Raw genomic sequence first — 23874 nt, 5'->3', positions numbered from 1 at the left:
TACAGAAAGTATCTTTTTATTTTACAGCTTTATTATTTTACAGTTGAAACAATATAAATGTGCATTCTCACTTCATAAGTATAAAAAGACTGTGATAGTCATAATGCAATATGAAAACATTCTTCTAAAAGCTGTAACAATTTACTTAGGTCCTAACATATCACCAGGTTGAACCCATTTATCAAATTGATCAGATGTTAAATACCCTAACTTGATTGCTGCTTCTTTCAGTGTTGTACCTTCTTTGTGAGCAGTCTTGGCGATTTTGGCGGCTTTGTCATAACCAATGTGAGGATTAAGAGCAGTCACTAACATCAGGGATTCATTCATGAGTTTTTCGATTCGTTCTCTAAAAGATGAAAAAGTATTTTAGAGAATTCATCTCGTTTAGAGAAATATTTCTCATAATACAATTTTCCCAAATAAATTAATCAAAAAATTTAAAAAATGCAATAAAAAATAATTTTATATTATTAAATAGTAATCATCAGAAGTTACCAATCTATCCATTAAAAAGTTAATTAACGTTACTGATAGTGTAGTAAAAATGTAATATTTTAATTGTAATTTTTTTTCTTTTCTTCCTACATTATGCTGTGGTGAATAGCATATAATCCAGTTAACAACTACGCTACAAGAGCGTATGCTTTTGTATCCTGGTTTTGGACTGCTAACCACAAGGTCCCAGGTTCTATCCTAGCACATCGCCGTGGGTCACCAATTTAGAGATACGTGTATGCGCAAAGGATAGAACCTGGGACCTTGTGGTTAGCAGTCCAGTAACAAAATCCGGATACAAAAGCGTACGCTCTTGTAGCGTAGTTGTTAACAAGATTATATGCTATTCACCACAATGCACATAAAACTATTTGATTAGTGAACGATACCTTGCTTTAAATTCAGTTTTCAAAAATTAAGTTTAAAAAATATAGAAAGTGACATTCTGAAGAACAAATGATAAGAAAAAAAGGCATGATCAGGAATTTCAGCATTAAAAAGGATAAAAAAATTATTAAAAATTCCTATTAGGACAATTTAGATTAAATGAGTTAACTGTCTAATCCATAAGTATGATATTTTAGAAAATACTGATAAAATTAAACTTATTAAAGAATTTATTTAAAAAAAACCCAAAGAAACATTTAAACATAATTATATCAAATTAATGATGTAAAATAGACTGATATATTGTAATATTAGTTTTTATTTCATATTACTTTAAAGGAATTCATTTCTTAAGTTAAATTAAATGTCATAAATGCTAAATGAAAAACAAAGTGTTTCAATATATTTTATTACATAAATTTTAATATTATGTACATGAATATAGTCTTGTATTAACCATATGAATTGAACAGAATTTAAAAAAACTTTTTGTTGTAAAATAGCTAAAATTTTTCATGTATAAAATTATAAATTAGGGTTGGCAGTAGATGGCTTGTCATGCCTAACTTTTAAAAAGTACTGATTTGTAAAATTACAATACTTTAATCAAAGAATATATAACTTTTTTCTTGCTTCTCTTTTATTTTCTTATTAAGTTGATATTTTTGCTGGGTGTAGGTGTTCAAATTCTTGCTTGTAATTCTGATAAAGGGCAAAATTACTCTAGAACAGAACACTCAAATTTAATAAGATAGCTTTAAAAAGAGTCAGTAGAAGTGGTTTCTTTAGGTAATTATATAATTAATGTTTAGATATGCACAGAGGAGTGAGCAAAAACCGGCTCAAATTTTCTTCTTAAAAAACCATGACAATATGTCATGTGTTGAAATTGTTCTTTAGTTCTAAGCTAGCTTTTATGAATGTAATTATAGTACTACATCCCCATGCAAGTTGACAATAACCCTTCAGCAGTTAATGATTTTTTTTATTATTAATAAAAAAAAAAGCTTTGTTTTTGACAAATTCAAAACTATCTTACCTATTTGGTAAAATGCCTTTCACACAGTTGTCTGTAAATGAGACAGAACTATCGGCCATAAGACGGATAGAGCGTAGAACATTGGCCACCATCATGGGCTTGAATACATTCAATTCAAAATGGCCATTACTTCCTCCAATTGTTGTAGCAACATGGTTTCCCATTATTTGAGCTGCAACCATTGTTATGGCTTCACACTGAGTTGGATTAACTTTTCCTGAAAAAATATTGCCATGTCAGAAATAGAAATAATAAAGGAACAAAATACTAACATACAAAATATTAATGAAAAATTTATTGTTTAAAAAAGTATTAAATGTTTATTTTTGATTTGGGCAGAAATTTACAACCTAAGAATAAGGTTTAGTAAAATTGAAACTCGCACAGATTAATATTTTTTAAATTATTCCTCATCTCCCAATAAAAAACATTTTAAATTCCCCAATGTGACTTAAATGCCTTTAAGTCACATATAAGGCTTAGGTTAATAATCCAATTTTTTATTCAAAAATTAGTTCAGTCTTCTTTCTGAATTTTAAATATTATCCATATATTCTATATGGTAGTTTAGAATATATCTTAAATAATTTTTTTCCAAAGCTTTATTCATCATGTCATCCATGAAAAGTTTTAAATGTACTGAAATGTGGCAAGTATTGTAAGTGAAGCAAAAGTTTCAAGAAAGTTATTATAGGAATGTACTAACACTGCTATAACAGTAAAGTAATTTGAATCAAATAACAATATGAAAGTCACAATTTCATAAAAATAGCAAGTTTATTAGTTCATACCCAGCTTTTAAAAGTTAAATCTTAAAACTGTTTTTTTTTAATAATATGCTTTAAAGTCTATCTATATAACAGAATAATTATTTTCCAGAATGATAGAATTTCTGCTTTTAATTCCCTGTTCATTATCCCCCACTTGGAGCAACTCAAAAGTGGGAATTAGAAGCTTCTAGTATTGTGGTTAGTTTTTGCTCTCTGAAGAATAAAGTAATAATGTGGGAATTGCTATTACATAGCAGTGAAGGAACATTCTTCCTAGAGGAAAGATTGTCACGGCCAGTGATGGTTATTAGGATTCAACTATAGTTCCCACTATCATTTTGTCAAGATAATGATGGTTTCTCAGTTCCCAGCTATGGCAGGATGGCAAATCTCTTATTGGTTTCTTGTAATTAATATACATAATTAATTAATTAATAATAATATAATAATATTATGTAATTAATATAATAATAACAAAATCCTTTCCAGCAAAAAGAGTATTTGAAAAACTGAGTGAAAGTGAAAATCTTTTGACAATGAATAATATGAAAAGTTTCATATGTATTTCCCCCCCAAAATTTTTAAATGTTTTTATATATATTTCCATTCTTATTGAATAGCCCAGTTATCTCAACATAACAGCAGTTTCAATTTTATTCCATTCAACACATTTTATTATAAGAAATAAGATTCAAAATCTCTAGCAAACTTTTTAAATGTAATTTCCCAGTAGATAAGAAAATACTGCATACCTATAACCACAAGCAATTAGGACATCACAGATACACTAAATAATAATTATAAATTTATTCCCTACAGGGGAAATAAAAATAAAATCAAAGATTATACCATTTATTACAATTGTACTATATTTTTCTTTGAAAGGCGAAACAACAATTTAATAATTAGAAACAAACATTCAAAAAGATTTTAAAACATCTCACCTCATGAATTTAATTCATTACGGACAGATTTAATGGCTGAAATGTTTTTTGAATAAACTGCAATTTCCTAGCATTCTAAAAATTAACATGAATTGTAAATTTATTAAGAGCATTTCTATTTACATACTAATTAAATAGAATTACAATTATATTTGTAAGTATTACATCTTTTTTCTGAAATTTTACTTTTTTAAAAAATGTATATAAAACTATACACACTATGTTAAATTTCAGCTGTTTGGTTTAAAGTTCTAGCAAATAAAAAGCTGAACACAAAATTTTACAAACCAATAATTAGAGCAAACTTTATTAATTTTACATTTCACATACACACAAATCATGTAAGGAAATTAAACAGTTTTCTGCATTACAATTTTTTTTAAATTCAAAATGTGTCAAACACATACAGAATTTTAGGTACTTGTTTATTTTTATAGTTCCTGGATTTTATTTCCAAGTAAAGCATGGATGATAAAATTATACTAATGCCCAATTTTATTAATATTTAAAAACAGAAGTTATATAATTTCTTTTCTAGTTCTGAAGTTCTTATCTACAAACACAAATTTTAACTGTAAGACATAATATCATAAACTACAGACAAATATACCATTTCTGAAAGGATTAATTTGTTTCAAGTACATAAAGGATTATTCTTAATTCAATGTCTTCCTATCTTTATGTTAAGGTGCTTAGAATGCAATTTTACATATTCAATATTTCTAAAAATTATTTTATGATAATTCATAAAATACAATAAAATTTTCTTGAAATGCAAACAAGTAGATTTTTGAGTAATACATTATAAAACAAATCTATTATTGAGAGATAACAAATGGCTTCAAAATAAATATTTCTATAATCTTCAATTAATTTAAGCCAAATTCAATTGATCTAAGATGAAACATATTAAGGAAATCAACTTATTTTATTTTTAATCTGAAACTTTCAAAATAATTAAAAACAGAAATAAAATATTTATATTATGGTGATATGAAATTCTGGCAGTAAAATATTTTGGATGTCCACATTTGGATGTGCATACATTGCTTTAAATTATTTCATACTAGCCGCCTTTGGCGACCAGCCGGTTCGCCAATCTTAATGTTCGTTAAAAATTTTAATAATTAAATATTTTATGCAATTCCCAATAGATTCTTTATCAAAATATTTTAAAACTTCAAATTTTGATAGTCATATAATTCATTCATAATATTATAAAGGCCTTCAGTCATAACGTATTATGTATCTCTCTAATTTTCTGTTACCCCTCGTAGAATTTATGCTTTAAATTAAAGTGTAAATGATTAATCTGCAATTAATATAATAATATTTTTTACTGAAACAAAGCATTTCTTTTAATAATATGATTACTGATAATAGAGTCACTGAGCGTTTAAACTTTATGGGTACTAAGGAATATCTTTCTTAATTTATGTAATATCTCAAGAATTTGTCAACAAAATTTTCTCAGATTCATCATGAACAGATCGATTAATGAACAATGTTTCATTTTAAATGCATTAAACACTAAGAAAATAAAATGAATCGTTTAAAATAATCGGTCTAAAACAGGTTTAAAAAAACTACTTAAAAAACGATGTACTTAAAACTATAAGCATATACAAAAAAATATATAACTAACATAAATACAATTTAATTACAAAAGCATGCAACTAACCTAAAAATAATTTAAATCATCCGTTGAAAGTGGTTGTCATGACAACAATCAGAACAATGCGCATGCGTGAATTTTCTTCGCCAGTTAGGTAACGCAAATGCGTGAATTTTTCTACGCCAGTTGGGGTAACGCTATGCAAATTATACATTTTTAATTTCCTTTATTCTGTGTTATTTTAATTCAAAAGTACTTCAGAATGAATCTGAAACATGGATTAATTAACAATGTTTAATTTTAAATGCATCAAACATTACGAAAATAAACAGAATCGTTTAAAATAATCTGCCGAAAAATATTAACCCTAGCCTCATTACTGTTGGGAGAAAAAAGAAACTGAAGCCTTACTCATTTGGCGGTGGGGGAAGTGGAAGATTTTTTTTGGCGGAAAAGTTGGCGGTGGGGAAAATGGAAGATTTTTTTGGCGGGAAAGTTAGTTTTTAATTAATAATTAAAATTTCAAAAAAAGGGACCCCAGGTGCACACTCCCGACCTCTAAGGTACACATGTACCAAATTTGATAGCTGTAGGTCGAACGGTCTGGCCTGTAGAGCGCCAACACACACACACACACACACACACACACACACTGAGCTTTATTATAAGTATAGATAATAGAAATGTTAACAGCATAAATATTATAACCTCTATTATTACTAAAACTTCCATAGTGTATATTACAACAATAGTAATAGTTAAAAAAAAGCAAAAAAAGCCTGTTTAACAATAAAAATAAGAATTTCTTATGATGAATAATTAAGTAAACTGAATGCTGAATTGCTTTTATCAGTGATCCAAAGTGAATACAACATACCAGGCATAATACTACTTCCAGGTTCATTCTCAGGTAGAATGAGTTCTCCCAAACCACATCTTGGTCCAGATCCCAAAAATCGAATATCATTAGCAATCTTCATCAAACTGCAAGCAACTACATTTAATGCCCCAGAGATCTCAACCATTGCATCATGTGCAGCAAGAGCTTCAAATTTATTTGGAGCAGATACAAATGGCAAACCTAAATGGAAGGGAAAAAAAAATGTATTAGAATTATTCTAGCATACATATAAGCAAGAATAACGATGCCTTTTAAGCTTCAGTTTTACAAGATTTTAAAATTGCCTTTTGTTGATAACATAATATTTGATTTTCCCTCTTCTTCTATTAGAAAGGATGGCATATTGTGAATTTGAGAAGAGAGATACATATAATATGATAATTTATTTTTCAGCCCACCACTTCCAAGTTAGCACCTATTTTTTTTAATATACTTTTTTATATTAATCCATTCTGGTATCATTTTAGAAAGAATTTATATAAAAAATGAAATTAAAAACAGTAAAAGAAGAAATATTTAAAATAAATTATAAAAATTATGTTCATAAATCTGGAAAGTTAAACCAGAATTAACATGAAAATTAAAGGAAAGATTTTGAATTTGTATATAACAAATCTTTTATGAAAAAGATATAAATAATAGATTCAAAAACTGAAAAAAAAATCTTAAAACTTAATCTACTTTTGGACTGTTTATTTCAGTATGTTTTAAAAACATGTCATGTTTTATCCAAAAGATTTTTTCAAATGAAAAATTACACCCATTGTTTTCAGGGATGTTCCTTTAAAGGTAGACGAAGGAGAGGGGAGGGTGCACAAAGAGAAAATCTGAATTCACAACTGAAAAGAATTCATATGAATACTCTGGATGCTAGTTCCTCCAAATTAGGGTTAACATCCAAATTAGGGAAACTAAAGAACATCTGGAAAATCATATCAAAGATTAAATTAAATATATAAAAAACAAAAACAACAGGGGAAAAAGACAAACCAGGCAATATCTTTAAAAATTCTTTGCACCCCTTTATAACTCACGATTTTGTTAAATTGATTATATGCTTTCATAAAGAATAATGTATTTAAGAAAAAAAAATGCTAATATTTAATAGAGAAGATGAATCTTTATTACCAGTATATTCAGAAACTTTTGCAGCTACTTTTTCAGCAAAACCAATTCTAGTGTTCAAACCTGTTCCAACAGCTGTACCACCTGGAATCAAACAGAAAATATAATATATACATATATAAAAGTCACAATTAAAAGCCAATATAAACATAGGAAATCATAAAAAAAAAGTTTAAAAAAATGGAATTACAAGAGGAAAATTTAAAAAAATGAACACATTCAAATTTTGAGAGGAAAAAAATAAGTAATCAAAAATTTTTAAAAAAGAATTAAGAGTACAAACTGCAGAATATATATATTAAACAGTTTAAAATTAAATATCCATCATAACTAAACAAATTTAATTATCATGATAATACAAAATCTAAATATCTTATGACAATATTAAAAATGGGCTAAAAATTCAAAATTAATAACTTCAAATGATTAAAAAAGATTTGTATGAGTCAGATTTTAGAGTTTTCTTATTATTCAAAGTAAAACAGATGAAAAATATGGCTAAGACATCAAAATTTAAATTATTCAAAATTGTCAGGAGAATCATGATAACTAATAACATACTATTACTTCAAATTTTTGTATTTATGATATTTGTATTTTTGATTTTTGTATTGGTGAATTTATGAATTTTGTGATTTTGATGTACCTATAGCAAGGTAATATACCCTAGGAAGGGTGTCCTTAATTCTCTGAATGCCATATTCAATTTGTGTTGTATAACCACTGAATTCTTGGCCAAGTGACAAGGGAACAGCATCCTACAGAATATAAAAATTATTAGAAGTATAAAAGACAGTAACACAAACATCATTATAGGTTTTCATAAAAGTATTACAGCTTTTTTTTGTTTATTTATATTAAACTAAAATTTATAAAACTTATTATGTTTGATAACAGCAGTAGAATAGAGTAACTATCATTAATTAACAATTACAGAATGAATATGAACACTTTTTATAATTAAATTTAATTTACTGCACATGTTTCTTTAAGAAACTTTTTTAATTAATTATTTAGTGCACTTGCTAAATATTAAAAAGAGAGAAAAAAAATCATAATTTCATAAATTTTAGTGAATTCTTTTAATCTTTAAATTAATGGATTTAGACAATCATCAGAGAAATTTAGGAATAATTACCAAAATTTTAGTTGAAAATCTATTTTACTAAAAGAAAAAGGGGGGGAGGGGGCAAAAAATATATCATTCATGTATGCCAATTTTCAGAACTTTAACCAACTCTTGAAAAGTCACCAGTTACACTAAATTTCAGAAAATTGCAAATAAATGCATAAGACTAACAAAAAGTTTTTATAAAAATATGCAAGAATAACAAAAAGTTTTTTTTTCTTCTTGTGTGTAGCTATTCCAGTAAGACAACAGTTATTAAATTTTTTATCCTACTTTTTTTTCCAGCTAAAAAACACTTTAGTACATAAATTTGCCACAGCAAAAATTTGTATGAAACATTGCTTTTGATTTAAATATATGTATAGAAAAGAAATATAGAATTTATTACAGAAGCATTATTTAATGATATACAAAAGGTTAGATGCATTTATTAAAAAACTTTTGCTGAAGTGTTCTAAATAAGCTAATTTTCAGCAGTATCTTTAAGTAATAACACTGAAAAGTATATAATGGTAAAAGTATATTTCAGTAACCTCAGAATTTTTATATCTTATCATAACTGGGATAAAAACAAACAGTTTAAGAAATTCAATGAGTTTTACAACTTTTTAATTTAAATAAAGGAATCTGTTAAGATACATTCAACAAAAGCAATACAATTCTAAAAGAAAAGAATATATTTCACTCATAATAAAATAAAAATGTTTGCTTAAAAGAAGAAGAAAATAGAATGAACATACACAAAAACTTTTAGTAATTAAAGAAATATTTTAACCCTTTCTAGGGCCATGGGAAGTATGCTTCCCACCAAATTTATCAATCTTCGTATGAATTTATGTAGGTTGGCATAAGTTCTGACACATTTTTTTAGAAAGACAGAAACTTAGATACTTTAGTTCTTTATTTTACACAAAATGATGTGTCTTGATTTGATACTTAATTATTAATTAACCAAATTAATTAATTAATCAAATTAAGTTTTATCTAATAAGGTAAATGAATCCTTTTTCTTATTCTAATTTCAAGCATAAAAATATTTTAACATAATATGATTAGAAAAAAAGGCCCTTTAAAGGATTAAATTACATTTCAATAAGAAGTATTTTCAATAATTTATCAGAAAGAAAGTTATCAGAAGTTTGAAATGCTCACAATTTTAAAAAGAATTCTTCCAATACCACAAAAGAATATTGTTACTGATAATGAATAAAAAACATTCTTTATGTAATTAATAGTAGCAGAGCTTATAAAAAAATAAAATTAGAACACTTTATTTATATAAATCGTTACAATAAAATGAATATGAGGCAATTTTATTGCATCCATATAAAAGGAGATTATATGAAATGAACAACAAAAAATTATGTTACTTAAAAATTATATATACATATCATATAAATTCTGCAAAGTATTTAATTCAAATATAATAGAGCAACAAGAATTCTGTTATTTTTCGAAATCTAAAATGGCATAGTAATTTTTCAAATATAATTCTATATACTTAAATTCAAAATCCATTTTTACACTAATAAAACCAGGGAGCAAGACAATGCAAATGAATATAGCATTGAATGCAAAGTTTAAGAACTAAACAGAATTCTTCATGAAATACAACATTGCCTCATAATAGTTATTCAAATGCTATCATTTATATTATTAAAACTGTAAAACAATAATGACACCATTTCTTTTCTAAATAGAAGTTTCAAATATCTTACTATGGTAAATGAAAAATATTAAGTTATGTTATACAGACAATATAAGAGATGCTTTAATATTTTTGAATAACGAAAAAAAAAAAATGATTGTAAATAAGTATGAAAATATATACAAGCTAAACAATTATGATGTATAAGAAATTTGAATTTTTCAAACTATGCAATGCCAATGACAAAAGACACTCGAATTATCTTTGTCATAATAAAATAATTTTTTTGATATTCAACAATAAATAGATTGGAGAATAAGATCAAATAATTCAATTTAAGCAGAGGAAAAAAAAAAAAATTCAGCATTACAATAAAATTCTTTTTACCTACATCAAAATGAGAAGTCAAAATTCCAAAAGATATCTTGTTATTTAATGATGAAGTAAAATTTTTTCATTGCATCAGTTCATTTAATCATGTTTGTCTTATAATAAACAATTTAGAATCAAAATAAATAGCTTTTAATCTTATAATAATTCATGAATAATAAAAATTTGTGCTTATGGAAATATACATCATTCATGAACAATCATAAGATTTAAGACAGTTAAAATGTTTATACGCGAAAAGTAAATATAAAGATTTTTGCTGAAAACAGAAATAAACTAACTAAATAAAAATACCTTAATATAAAAAATAGTTTACTTGTGTATGTGTCCTTCCTATTTTAACTATATCAGCAAATTCATTCTGTTTGCTTTTAAGAGCATCATGCAACTTTCTTAAGGCTGGCAATAGTATAAGATCAACTTCCATAGCAACAGCTATATGCATCGCTGTGGGATAAGTATCATTGGAACTCTGAAAAATAAAATTTTACTCACAATTAATTCTACCCCAATGTATTAAGTTTTTATAAAATTAAATGAGGAAAACAAACTGAAAATTTTCTAACACAGAATTAAAACAATATATAAAAATCAATATATACTCGGCAATTAAGGAAATCCACAAAATTCAGTTTTATTGCAGTGAAAATTTTTAGAGAACAGTTTTGGAACAATGGAGTATGTGTACTGACTCATCTGTACATTGCATTAAATATTTTATTATAATTAATTATGAATGCATCCATGTCCAATATAGAGTATCATGTCTAATAAAAATGAAAAAATAGTAAAATTTACAAAAAAGGCAAAATTATGTAATTTCTGATTAAATAAGTCAAACAAATTTGCTTCATTGATAGAAAAACAAGATAGATTTCAGAAAACAGTTAAATCATATGTATGAATTAATTTAGATTTAAAATATGAATTAATTTAATATTTCTGTTGACTCTTTATTTTAGAAATAAATCTCAAGTTACATGGCTAGAAATTTTGTTTTCATTACATAACTTTTTACTTATGAACAGTACAGATATTTAACTAGCAAAATTTTATTATATGGTGCTAAAAATGCTGTATAAGTAAATGATCAGGATTTCATTTTCATACTGAACTAATTTATTTCTGTTCTAATCACCTAGGTCATTATTTTACTTCCATTTCCTATTTAATCACCAATATGTAATGGGTAGATTGGCCAATATCAAGCTATGAGCTGCGTTCTTAACTTTTCCAATTTATAAATTCAATACTACCAGTAGAATTGATTTTTATAAATTAATTAAAGAGATAATAAGATCATTTTAAATTATTAATGCTCAGCATCCTATTTACAGAAGAGCATTCCATTTGCAGAATTATTTATTGCCTTTTCCTCTCTATTTCTGTCTAAGAAGTCAATATGTTTTTCCAAACACAAAACAATGAGCATTTATCACACATTAGCCAGATTTTAAACTCAAAATATCATCATTTTGAAATTTCATGGGTAAAAAACATTCATTTATTTTGAGGTAATAAAAGGAATTCTAAAGTAATATTTTTATTCTCCTTCAAGATTTAATTTTATTTCACCATTACCTTAATTTTAGTGTATTAAATATCATTTAAAAGACTTTTTTAAAGCTATGTTTTAAATTAAGCTATACATTATTGATTAACCCTTCAACTGACAGGAATGTATAAAGTCCTCCTTTGTACTTTCAATTATTCTCATTTTAAGAAGATTCAGGTGATGACTGTTGTTATTCAATAGGTTAACTTATATTTAATCACTGAATAAATTTTTTACATTGATTAAAGAAGCACTAATATGATATTAAAGATAATAGCTATCATGAGATTAGCATATCAGAAATTTAACAATGTTGCGAAAAATAATCAAGAAATATTCAATTGGGAGCATATGCAATAATTAAAATTCTAAATAGCTGGTCTATCTCTTTTGTCATTTTTAAAATATTGTAAAAATCTCCTAATCCTCCAGTATTCTAAAATAAGAAAGTTCTTTCATGCAATAGAAAATAAATCGTTTTTCAACAGCTATAAAAAAATCTTAATGAAATAATTTCTAAAAATTTACAAAATTGGCTAGAATGAAAATATTAGCCTTCTGCATTTATGTGCCAATATTACGAAAGCAAAAATTAATTTATTTGCTAAACAACAACAAATGATCAATTTTATACAATTTATTACAGAATTACTAATAAACAATATATAATGTTTTCAGAAAAAACAACATCATTTATAACCTTTACTTTGATTCCTAATTATTTTAGCAATGTCTTTCACAAATCATCAAAAGAAAAAGAAAGGTTGCACTCATTTCATGTCTTAACATGTTTTGCATAAATGCTGAAAAAGTATTAAAAAAAACACATCTGTATTTCTTTATTTAGCAATGGAATATAATATGCAGCTGTATTGTACTTTCTTGAAAAAGATCAAACACATTTTAATGTAACAAATTTAGGACCAGTTTAGGTTTGCTTACCCATTATACTTATCCTTTCTAATTAATTCAATGTTTACCTAATTTTAATGTTTAAATATTTTTCAACTAGTCATTCCATATTCCATTTTATCTCCTATTAATTTCTTAGCATTCCATAATTAATTAGCATTTAATTGCATATTTCATCATTTATTACATAGATATGTGATAAATCCTTTTGCTAAAAAGAAAATTTTTAAGAAAGTAAATAAAACATTTCTTGTTTCTCATCCCATTAATTTTCTTCATATATTGTTAATATTTACTAATATGTATTTAGAACATTTATAAGAACTGGTACAATAGAAACTACTTAAAGTTATTATCATTACTTTTATATTATTAAAATTCCCCCAAACCGACACATACAAAAATGTTCATCTTTACATCTTTTAATGTTAACTGTTTTGAAGTAGAGATTTCTTTTTTAATCAGGATCAATGACTAATGTTTATGGAATTTCTTGGTCAAGAAATAATAAAATGTCTGGAAGTCATGTTTTCCATGGGATGATGTTTACAATCTTTTGTCTGAACTAGAGTAGCTTATATAGTTTAAACAAATGCCAGATATGGTTAGAAATCTGTTGAAAAGCCATAAACCCCGGCTGCCTATGACTGAATTACAAAAGCAAAGTAGACAGAAAGAATTTATTTGAATTTTAAGAATAAAAACTGAAATTCATAATAGAGATTAAATTTTCCTTAAAATGAAAATGAATCAATGCAATGCTGCAGCATAGTTGAAAAATTATATCTATTTTTTAAAAGAATTTTGAGCTTTTTATAAGCAAAATCAAATAAAAAATATTGATTTTCCTTAATTTTTTTCAAATAATAAATATTGATTTTTCTTAATTTTTTGCAAATAATAAATATTGATTTTGCTTTAATGGAGAAGAACATGAAGAATAAAACTCTGACGAATGTCAAAAGTATTTGATATTTTAAAACACAAAATAAAGCATCATTCAATAATTTTTTTAAAAAAAATACAAAAATGAACAATATATATGTGAACCATTAAGAAATAATTACCCATAAACCACAAAGAAAATTTTTAATTGTTATTTATGAAAAAAAATGGTGAATATCTACAAGACATCTCTTTCTTCATTTAATAAAAATATAATTGATTTTACCCAATTAAGTTGTTGTTAGTCATTACATTAAGCAACATCTACAATATTTCAAAATTATAATGAGGGATTAATATATTTCTTCTTTGTGGCTTTCAAATAGATTAGATATGAAGTCTTAAGCCTGCTGATGACCACATACAAATACATAGCCAAGAATTGAATTCTTACTTAAGTAACAGAAATTTAATAAGTTTTAGAAAATCATATATATAAAAATGCATTTTTAAATGAAAATTAATTTGTTAAACATTGACTAACAGAAAAAAAAAAACTTTATAGAATCTCATTTTAACAGTTTTAAATAATTTTAACTATTGTTTCTAAACGATATTCTATAATTTTAAACGATGTTCTAATCAAATTTTAAGCATCATGAAAAACATTTCAATTTGTGTAGAACAAGAATTGGACAACTACACCTAAAATAATTTCCATTAAAAAGGTTGTAACAATTTGAATCCATGAAAAGGAAAGAATGAATGATGAATATATTATGAAAGAAAGTATTAATTATCAAAAAGAACTTACTTGGCTTTTGTTTACATGATCATTAGGATGAACAGGATCTTTACTTCCAAGCTGTCCACCCAGAATTTCAATTGCTCTATTAGCAATAACTTCATTTACATTCATATTAGTTTGTGTCCCAGAACCCGTCTGCCATATAACTAATGGAAAATGATCTTTCAATTTACCATCAATTACCTGAAAATTAACATAAAAATATCAGTTTGATTATCAAGAGTGAATAAAATTTACTGGAACATTCAATATGATACTAATAATATAAATTTATAAATAAAAATATAACTTTATAACCATTAAAATATCTTTTTTAACTAAATACAATTTATAAATTCAATGATTTTTATATTTCAAACATTAACGTCCAAATTAATTTAAAGCATAAATTCCATTTTATCATGTTATAAAAGTGAAATTAAATTCTGGATTTGTTTGTTGTCTCTAAAAATAAAGAAAGAAAGGAAAGAGAAATGAATGAAGCAAACAATTTTTTTATGGATATCTTAATTTTTGTTAAATATAGTAAAATACATACAAAAAAAGAGATCACATTTGATTTCCTTGTATTATCTAGAAAATAAATTAAAAGTCAACTAATAAAAATTTTAAATGTCATTTTAACTTTAAACTTTCATTAATATGTGGAATATTTAAGGATACTGATTTGTTACCACAGCAAAAAATATGGAAGTCAATGCATTTAAATTCAAAAGTGAGAATGTGTTTTGTAATGCAGATATGAACTGTTAATGGTTATTAAAAATGAAGATAAGAATTTGCAACTTAATGAGGTACTCTTATTTAGGTAGAAATATTTTAGACATCAATCTTATAACCCAATTGCAGTTTTAACAATATGAATCAGAATATGAAAATGATTGTACTACCTTTAAAAAAATTACAAGATATTTTTCTAAAAAACACAATTTATAGCTGAAATTTCGTAGTGACTGAAATATTAAATCAGTCATGTCTATAGATGCCAGTCATTTGTAAAGTAAGAAAGACAAAAAAAAAAGTATTTTTATAAGAGCATTTAATTCCCATTTATTCTCAAGAAGTAACATTCATACATCAAATTTCTTTCCAACTAAACACTAAAGCAGAAGTGTAGTAAAGAGAGAGTCAAGTATAGTAAAAGTGCTTTATATATAAAATCCTTAAATCCTTTGAGGTGACATGCCCAAAATATTAGTGTAATTATTTCATTTTTTCAAAGAAGAGGAGGGGGGGGGGATTTTTCTTAGATGGTGTTCACTCTTGCTATGCCATTACACTGAAGCCAGTGTCATCAGGAACATAATTTCTAAACTTTCATCTAAACTTTTGGCACAAAATATTTATTTACAATTATTTTCTATATAAAACCATAAATTTGCAAACAAAGCATTTTAATGCTCAGCTTTTGATATTTTGAAATTACGATAAATAAACTTTTAAAACAAATGATGAGCTATAATCAAATTTTTTGGCTGTGGGTCACAACCCCATGATAAAAAAAATTACTACTAATGAATATATTAAATATAATGAAAGGTTGTTTATATATTTACTATATCTAATCAATATTTATTACAAAGATGTATGTTTACCAATAAATCAAAACTAGTGAATATATATATATATATATACAAAACAAAAATCTTTAATAAACAATGGTTTATATAGAAGGAAAATAGGTAGAAACAATTAATTTACAAATTATGAGCAGTATATTATCTTGATTTTATAGCTGAAACACATTACAGTCAGTTTTAAATTAATTCCAACAGTAATTGGAAATGTGAATATGGTATATATGTCCTGAGAGTTCCAAAGGACTAATACAATTTGTTCGATAATTTGAAAATACATCACAGCTCAAACAGTAATAGTAATGCTGGCTTGCAATATGATGGGTTCAACACTCCTTTTAAACTTACAATATTTCAGAGTATTAACAAAAAAGTAATGAAAGATGGGGAAATAAAAGACGTAGCGACATTTCTTTATTCAGTAAGGTAAAAAAGAGAGAGAGCACGTTTTTTTTTTTCTTTTGTAATAGAGCAACCATAAAAAATTATTGCAATCACAAATTTATAATTATGGATTACTACAATATCAGTATCAGTAGAAATTTAACGAAGAAGTTGAATTTCTCAATGAATGCTTAAAAGTCCCTTTTGACAAATTTTGAACTTATGAAATGAATGTTAACCATAAATGTTTGAAACAAAAACAATTGTTTTTATCTGATTTATCTTTATCATGAATTGCACAATTAATAATTGAAAAAATCTTCAAATTTCAAAATATAAATAAGTCATATATCACAGATAATTTTACAATGCATATTTTTTCTTGAGTTTATCAAAATTAATTTCAAAAAAGATGAAAAATAAGAGGCTAAATATATACATTAGATATAATTTCTGAAAGCAAATTTTAGATTCAGATTACTACTTTTTATTCAGATTACTAAAATACCAATAACAAAGTCTGAAAAAAATAGTATTCAAGACACAAACAGAGAATGCTCAGTTCACAGGTTAATGTACTTATCCACAGAAAGACACATGATTTAAGGATATACCATGCATAACATAATAATTACTTACAGATTATTTTAAATTTTAAAAATCAGAAGGGGGCTGGAAGGACCCCACAAGAAAAATGTTTGGACAATTGTTAATATTCATGCATAGCATGATTTTCGTGTGCACACACACACACCAACATTCTTCAAATTTAGAAATATGTTTTAGAACAAATAAAAATACTTTGAGAAGGCATCACAACATTGTACTGAATTATATTATTATTCCATTGTCTTTTTCACTCTGTATCTGCTGTCACAAAATAATTAGATCTCAAATACATGATGAGTTCTGCATCAGTAATTTTTTTTTTTTTTTGCAATAACACATTATATTTTTGGAGAAGATTGTTGAACAGAATGACAATTTTAAGTTGACTATGTATTGGATTATATACATTAATTCGTAGGAGAACAAATTCCTTAATATTCTATAAGAAGCTGCTTTATGGCTGCTTTTACTTATTTTAAAACTGCATTACTTTTCACTGTGTTGAATATTTACCCAAATAAGTTTGCTTAATCTAAACTATTTATTTAACAAAAGTCCCCATATTAATTTTCTTTGTTAAAAAAATTATAATGTTCTTAGCTTATTGAAATATATTTTATTTTTTGCATATCTGCACTATTTTATGAAATATGCTTCTATCAACTGAAAATATTTTATATTTTACATTTTGTAAACAGTCTACCAATTTTTGTTAATGCTTCCTATATTTTATTGAGTTCATCAATTTGATTTATATTTACAAGTTTTAAGATGTGTCGATTGAAGAATATTCAAAAGATGCATTTGAACAATGAAACCTAAGAGAAACTAATTCAGCTATTTGAATGTTGAGTACAAGATACAAGTATATTAACTTACTTCATCTGCTGCTTGACAAATTGCATCTGCAACTCGAGGATCAAGACCAAATTCTTTATTAACTTGAGCAGCTGCTTTTTTCAGGATACCAAAAGCTTTTATCACAGGTTGCTATTAAAATAAATGAAACACAATTAACATTCTTCTTAATTTTTCTTTCATCAACTTTCATCAAAGATATTTTTTAAAGATAGCTAATTCTTGGATAAATAACGAATTATAGCAAACATCAGATAAAAAAGAAAAACTAAATCAATGAATCAGTGAATTAATGACTAGGGCTGCTAGAACAAATGGCAACTGCAATTTCCGCAATCTCAAAGATTTATTTTGCATTATTTTCTGTCTAATCCAATTCTGTGTTTTCATCTGATTTTTAACATCTATGCATTCAAATCTACTAATATTACCCAAAACACTGGAAAATTTTGTGAGCATTTGGAATGTGATAAAGAAAGGTTTTGCCTTTTAACATTTTATTTAAAATCACTTAATACTGAACAGGAAAAATGTGTGTTTTTGTATGTGAAATACTGAAACCAGTTGCAGTAACATTTTATTTAAAATCACTTAATACTGAAACCAGTTGCAGTAATAGTAGGTGATCTACAAATGAATTTTCCTATTTCAGCTCAGTATAATATTTGTAATTTAAAGACTTCATATACAGAGTAAATTAGTACTAATAAAAAATATCTGGATTGGAAAGTTCAACAGAGGTGGGAAAAGGATCCCCAAGGTTTAACTGAACCCTCCCGATACCCCCTTACACATTCTGTCAGATGGATTAACCACTAAAGAAAATAAATACCTACTTAGAATATATCAAGATAGGGCACCACATATTTTTTAAAAATTTAAATATTAAAAGAAGAGGAGAGATATATACAGAAACAGAAAAGATTTGATTTTCTGAGAGATGTCTGCATAAAACAACTTGATCAACAGACATTTAAAGACTTTTTTAGAGCTGTCAGAACTTATTTAAACATACCTAGAAGATATTAACATTAATTTCACATTTGAGCTTCAAACATTTTACTCAAAAATGGATCATAAATTCATTGCAATAGTCATAACAATAAAGAAAAAAACGTGATTAAATCATTTTGAACTTTAAAAAATAATTATAAGCCACATTAATGAGTGTGCCTTTTCAAATGCAAGCATTAGATTTCACATATTTTTAATATTAATGGTCACAAATTACTCAGCAAATCTTTTATTTTCCCAAACTGCAGCATATTGAAATCGCCATCAGATCAATTATATTACAAAGTAAGTGTACCTTATCTCCAATAAGTAATTATGATGCATACATATTATACAAGATTAGTTTTAAGGATCTAAAAGAAAATTTTGCATTAAAAAAAGCTATGAAGGAAGTTTCTAAATACAAGGTAGAAGTACAAAAAAATTAAAATTTTTTTATATTATTTTGTTCTGTCTAATTATGATTAATAAAATTTTATTTAAATGTTTATCATAGTGTTTTGAATCACACATATACATAGCAGCATAAAAATCTTTTGAGTGCTTAAGTTTTTTAATCTGCTGTTGCATATTTCTGTATGGTTTGAAGCATTTTATGTTGAAACAAGTCAATGAAGTTTAGGGACTCTCCATTTATGATTAACTTAAGGCACATTGATGAACTAAAGTAGATTTTTTTTTTATTGAAAAATGAAAGGTTTGATATAAAAGAATAATAAATAAGCAGCAAAAATTTAATGATGATACTTTTAGTATATCAAATAATAGCAGAACAATTAAATGCAATATTATATATATATAACAATATTTTTGATTAAAGCAGAGTGCAGGTTGAAGACATAGACAAGACGTTGTATTTTTAATTCCGTTTTATTCTCTCTCTTCCCCCCCCCCCCCGGAGACAATCATGATTATTTACAAGATGGCAAAAAGGGACGTACAAATGATCACTAGTCTTGCCAAGGGAATACATATGTTGACCTTGAGAAGAGTAACAGAAGTATCACTTTCATTTGATACGTAGTACTGATGGTGCATTATTTTTACAGAGGAATTAAAAAAAGTGGAATTGGATCACGAAATAAAAGAATATTTTACTATGGTCTAAATTAAGATAAAATCTTGGAAATGAATTTGGTTTAAATTAAGAGTTTAAAATATCATTACATATATATATATATTGCATAATTTACTATTACTAAATATCTTTACTTAAAATGATACAAGAAAATATCATCAACATAAAGTTAATAAATATTCTAATTCTTTATATATTATGTATATTAAACAGAAATTTGTCTATACAGAAATTATGGGCAATGTAAGATATAGATATTTTTATAAGGTAGCACAAAATGATTCCATCATTTTGAAATAATAATTCTATTTACCCCTCAATTTCTTTCTTTCTCTTCTTTAGAAGTTACAATTTGAGAAATTCAAATTGACCATATTGCACAAAAGACTCAGATAATGACATTTGGAAGACTAATAATAAATAGTTGTTATGCAACAATGTTTTAGACAATTTTATTACATACAAAAAAAAAAAAATACTATGAACGAATACCAATATAAAAATTAATTTAAAATGTAAATTTAAATGTAAGACATCAGAAGTTTCTTGCAAAAAATTTGGAATCACAATTTATGATTTTCTGATATAATTTTAATATATCTCAACTGTTGAATATGAAGACCAATAAGCAAATTTATACAATTACAATGAAAATCTTTCAATTCCATTAGAAAATAAAGAAAATCTTTCAAAAGTCTTAGCATGATCCAAGTCTATTTTCTGTCAAATAAATTTGTTTGGTGGTAAAAATTAAATTCAACATTAACAGTAGAAATAAGCATTATATTAAATAAATTAATTACAGCTTAAATTTTTCAAGAATCAACTTAAAGATTATATCGAATTAATTTTTTTATTCATGCTATATAAGTTAATATTTTACATTTTTAATGCCAATTACAAGCAAATAAACAAGTCAAATAAACAAACAAATCAAAGGGCACCGAGTCAAATACTAGGATTGTTTCAACTAATTGGAGGCATCTTCTATTCAAATAAAGCAACCAGTTAACAATTACATAAATGTGCATTAAATTAAATTATGTTCATTAACCGGGTGTTCAGATTTAAGAACACTATCCGGATTGGAAATACAAATATGAATAAATACAGACTATAAATTTCTTGGTTCATGGAAAATATTGGTTTCTTGAATAATAATGTTCTAAATACTATGTTAACATATTCTATAACAAAATTACAAATGTGCATATATTTCAAAAACACGCAATAGTACATTTTGCATGCAATAGAATAATTGCATAAATTATGTTGTTTAAAGAACAAAAGAAAATTAATCAAATAAGGAGATTGAGAAAAATATATTATTTTTCAAAGACATCTAAGAATGCTTAATTCATCACATACAGATAAAAACATATTCTGGTATAAATATAATGTAAATCTTACAGGCATTCTTTCTGATTCACCTCCAATATTAAAATTCAACATGGATCGCATTGTTTGAGCTCCATAATATTTATCAGCAGGGACATTCAATTCACCAAAAGTGTCATATTCTTTTCTTGTTTTCCCCTAAAATGACGTATCATAAAAATAATAAATAAAAACAGATATTTATATTTGTTTCTCTTAAAAATATAATCAATGATTTACATAAAGTAATAGAAATTTAATAAAATATAACTCAAATTTGAGAAATGCATATTATAGAAAAGACATTATATAAACCACAAAATTTAACTCGCAGTGAAATTCAGTTAGTTAATTATGACAGAGATTGATATATCTTAAATTCAATTAGACAAGATAAATTTAATGAATAAACCATAGTACTTTGAACTTAAATTGAAATTAAAAAATTATGTATGATGGTATTATGCTATAATAATATAAACATTTTTTTTATTGAGTTTATGCTTGATTATACAATATATGAACAGAAAAATAAATTTTTAATTACATACTGTTAATTACTTATAGTTGAAAATCAAAAAGCATATCACATAAACTTTATAAATAGTTAATTACAAAAGGATTGCTAAAGATATCAATTCTCAGTGGCAGATTTAGGCAGTGAGTATTATGGATCCCCTTTTTTAATAAGCTGATCAATTGTATTACCATTTGAATGTATTAAAAAATTAACTAACTTACTATCTAATTAAGCCTTATTTTTTACTTTAATAAATTAATGAAAATGTACTTTTAAAAATTTATTTATTAAAATTCATGACTGCACAGTACTTATGTTTGTACATAGTTATTTAAATAAATGTTCGTTCTTTGTAATTACTGCAATAATTAAGTGAATGAAATGAAACTAAGAATCTAAGCAATTATACTTGACAAAATGTCAATGTTATTTTTATATTTCAGCACCTGTATTTTATACAAATTGATTTATTTATAAATAGATACATAACATATTCTTAATTGTACTGCCTGTGGCTCTCTCTCAGTTCAAAAATCTGTCACTGTAGTTTTATGATAAAATTTTCATCTGGAATTTATCTAGTTTCATTATTACAGAGCATTCTATAATATGGAGAATTTATACTGCTGAATATATAGGATTAAACACTTGGACATATAAATAGCATAATTTATTTTTCACTGGTAATCTATACGTTTATGCTTAAAGTAGACATTTTCAAATCCATACTCTTTTAACCGGCTTTGATTTAGGTTCTCCTTTATAATCTATCCATCCTTTCACAAAAACGAAAAAAGGAAATTCAAAACTGATTATATAATAACAGTACGAATATATATATATTTTAAGATAAGATACAAGACTTCACAAACATGAATGCACACCGTGCTACTTTCAAGTTTTCAAGAATCAAAGATATCAAATCCACCCTATTCATTTTTTGCCAAAAAATTTCAAGGCATAACAGGGGAATGCAAAGAGAAATAGGAAATAATATTGATTTAAAAAAACAATTGTTTTAATTATACAATTTATTGAAGCAAAACAGCGATTTAAATTTTAACTTCCTTTCTACGGAAAAAAAGCATATTGATATAACTTTACAGTACTATTGAAATGTATTTTATTCGGTAGACTGATACTTTTTTGTGTAAAAATGCGCTTACATCTACAAATAAATAAATAAAAACGGAACAAAATTATTCAAAGAAAAATTTGTGAATAAAAAAGTTGTTAATGTAACTGTATGCAAGACTTCCAACTAATTCCTATATAATATTAGATATCTGAAACCGGTAAATAAAAAACACATGTATTGGGCACGTTGATAAGAGATAGCATTTTATTAATTGCTACTCACAGAACTCATTTTGCAAACATTAATATGAAAAGGCCGGAGAGCTGTGTAGAATTTTATTTCTGTTGAGTAATCCTTGATATGACGAAGTAATATGCGGGAACCCTGTCTGGACAACATTGTGATAGACATTCTGATATCTCAAGCAGCAGGCGATATTCCGACCTTTGCTCTGATAGTTTCTGTTTTAATCTATTCGGTCACGGATTCTGTCGCGTACGCAATTCAAATTAAACTGTTCAATAATTTCTGTAAGAAAGATAAATAAAAATTAAATGTATATGAATTCTTAGAATTATTAGTTAAGTTTAAATTCTTTTCTAGCAGATGAGAGGGTTATCTTGTTCTTTAGCAAATTTGCCATGTTCAGTATCAGTTTTCTTTTTATGGATTTAAAGACTCTGAGGATACATTATTACATTAATTAAAGAAATTTTGCTTCTTCTAAATATTGATGGTATAGATTCAGATTTCAATGTAAAATTGGATAGAAG

General features: G+C 25.6%; 1 protein-coding gene across 1 annotated transcript; it reads right to left on the bottom strand.

The window, feature by feature from the left end:
• Window positions 1–23601, bottom strand: LOC129956964 (fumarate hydratase, mitochondrial-like). The gene is made up of 10 exons (XM_056069030.1): window positions 23384–23601; window positions 21537–21662; window positions 18056–18166; window positions 14613–14789; window positions 10763–10918; window positions 7926–8037; window positions 7283–7363; window positions 6131–6334; window positions 1925–2141; window positions 1–349 (listed from the first exon to the last, which is right to left on the bottom strand). Exons 1-10 carry the CDS (start codon window positions 23510–23512, stop codon window positions 142–144), a joined length of 1521 nt encoding a protein of 506 aa, XP_055925005.1. The 5' UTR covers window positions 23513–23601; the 3' UTR covers window positions 1–141.
• Between the last annotated feature and the right edge of the window lie 273 nt (window positions 23602–23874).

The sequence above is a fragment of the Argiope bruennichi genome, chromosome 11, assembly GCF_947563725.1.
Source record: "Argiope bruennichi chromosome 11, qqArgBrue1.1, whole genome shotgun sequence".
In the NCBI taxonomy this organism is placed as follows: Eukaryota; Metazoa; Arthropoda; class Arachnida; order Araneae; family Araneidae; genus Argiope; species Argiope bruennichi.
This window is presented reverse-complemented; position numbering and strand designations above follow the sequence as displayed.

What these genes read in the sequence shown, in the direction of transcription:
- LOC129956964 (XM_056069030.1), bottom strand. Translation starts at nt 23,512, where the DNA reads ATGTCTATCACAATGTTGTCCAGACAGGGTTCCCGCATATTACTTCGT. An exon ending in ATGTTTGCAAAATGAGTTCT is followed by an intron (nt 21,663 to 23,383) that starts GTGAGTAGCAAT and finishes ACGTCATTTTAG; the next exon opens with GGGAAAACAAGAAAAGAATA. An exon ending in ATCATGTAAACAAAAGCCAA is followed by an intron (nt 10,919 to 14,612) that starts GTAAGTTCTTTT and finishes TTTATTTTTCAG; the next exon opens with AGTTCCAATGATACTTATCC.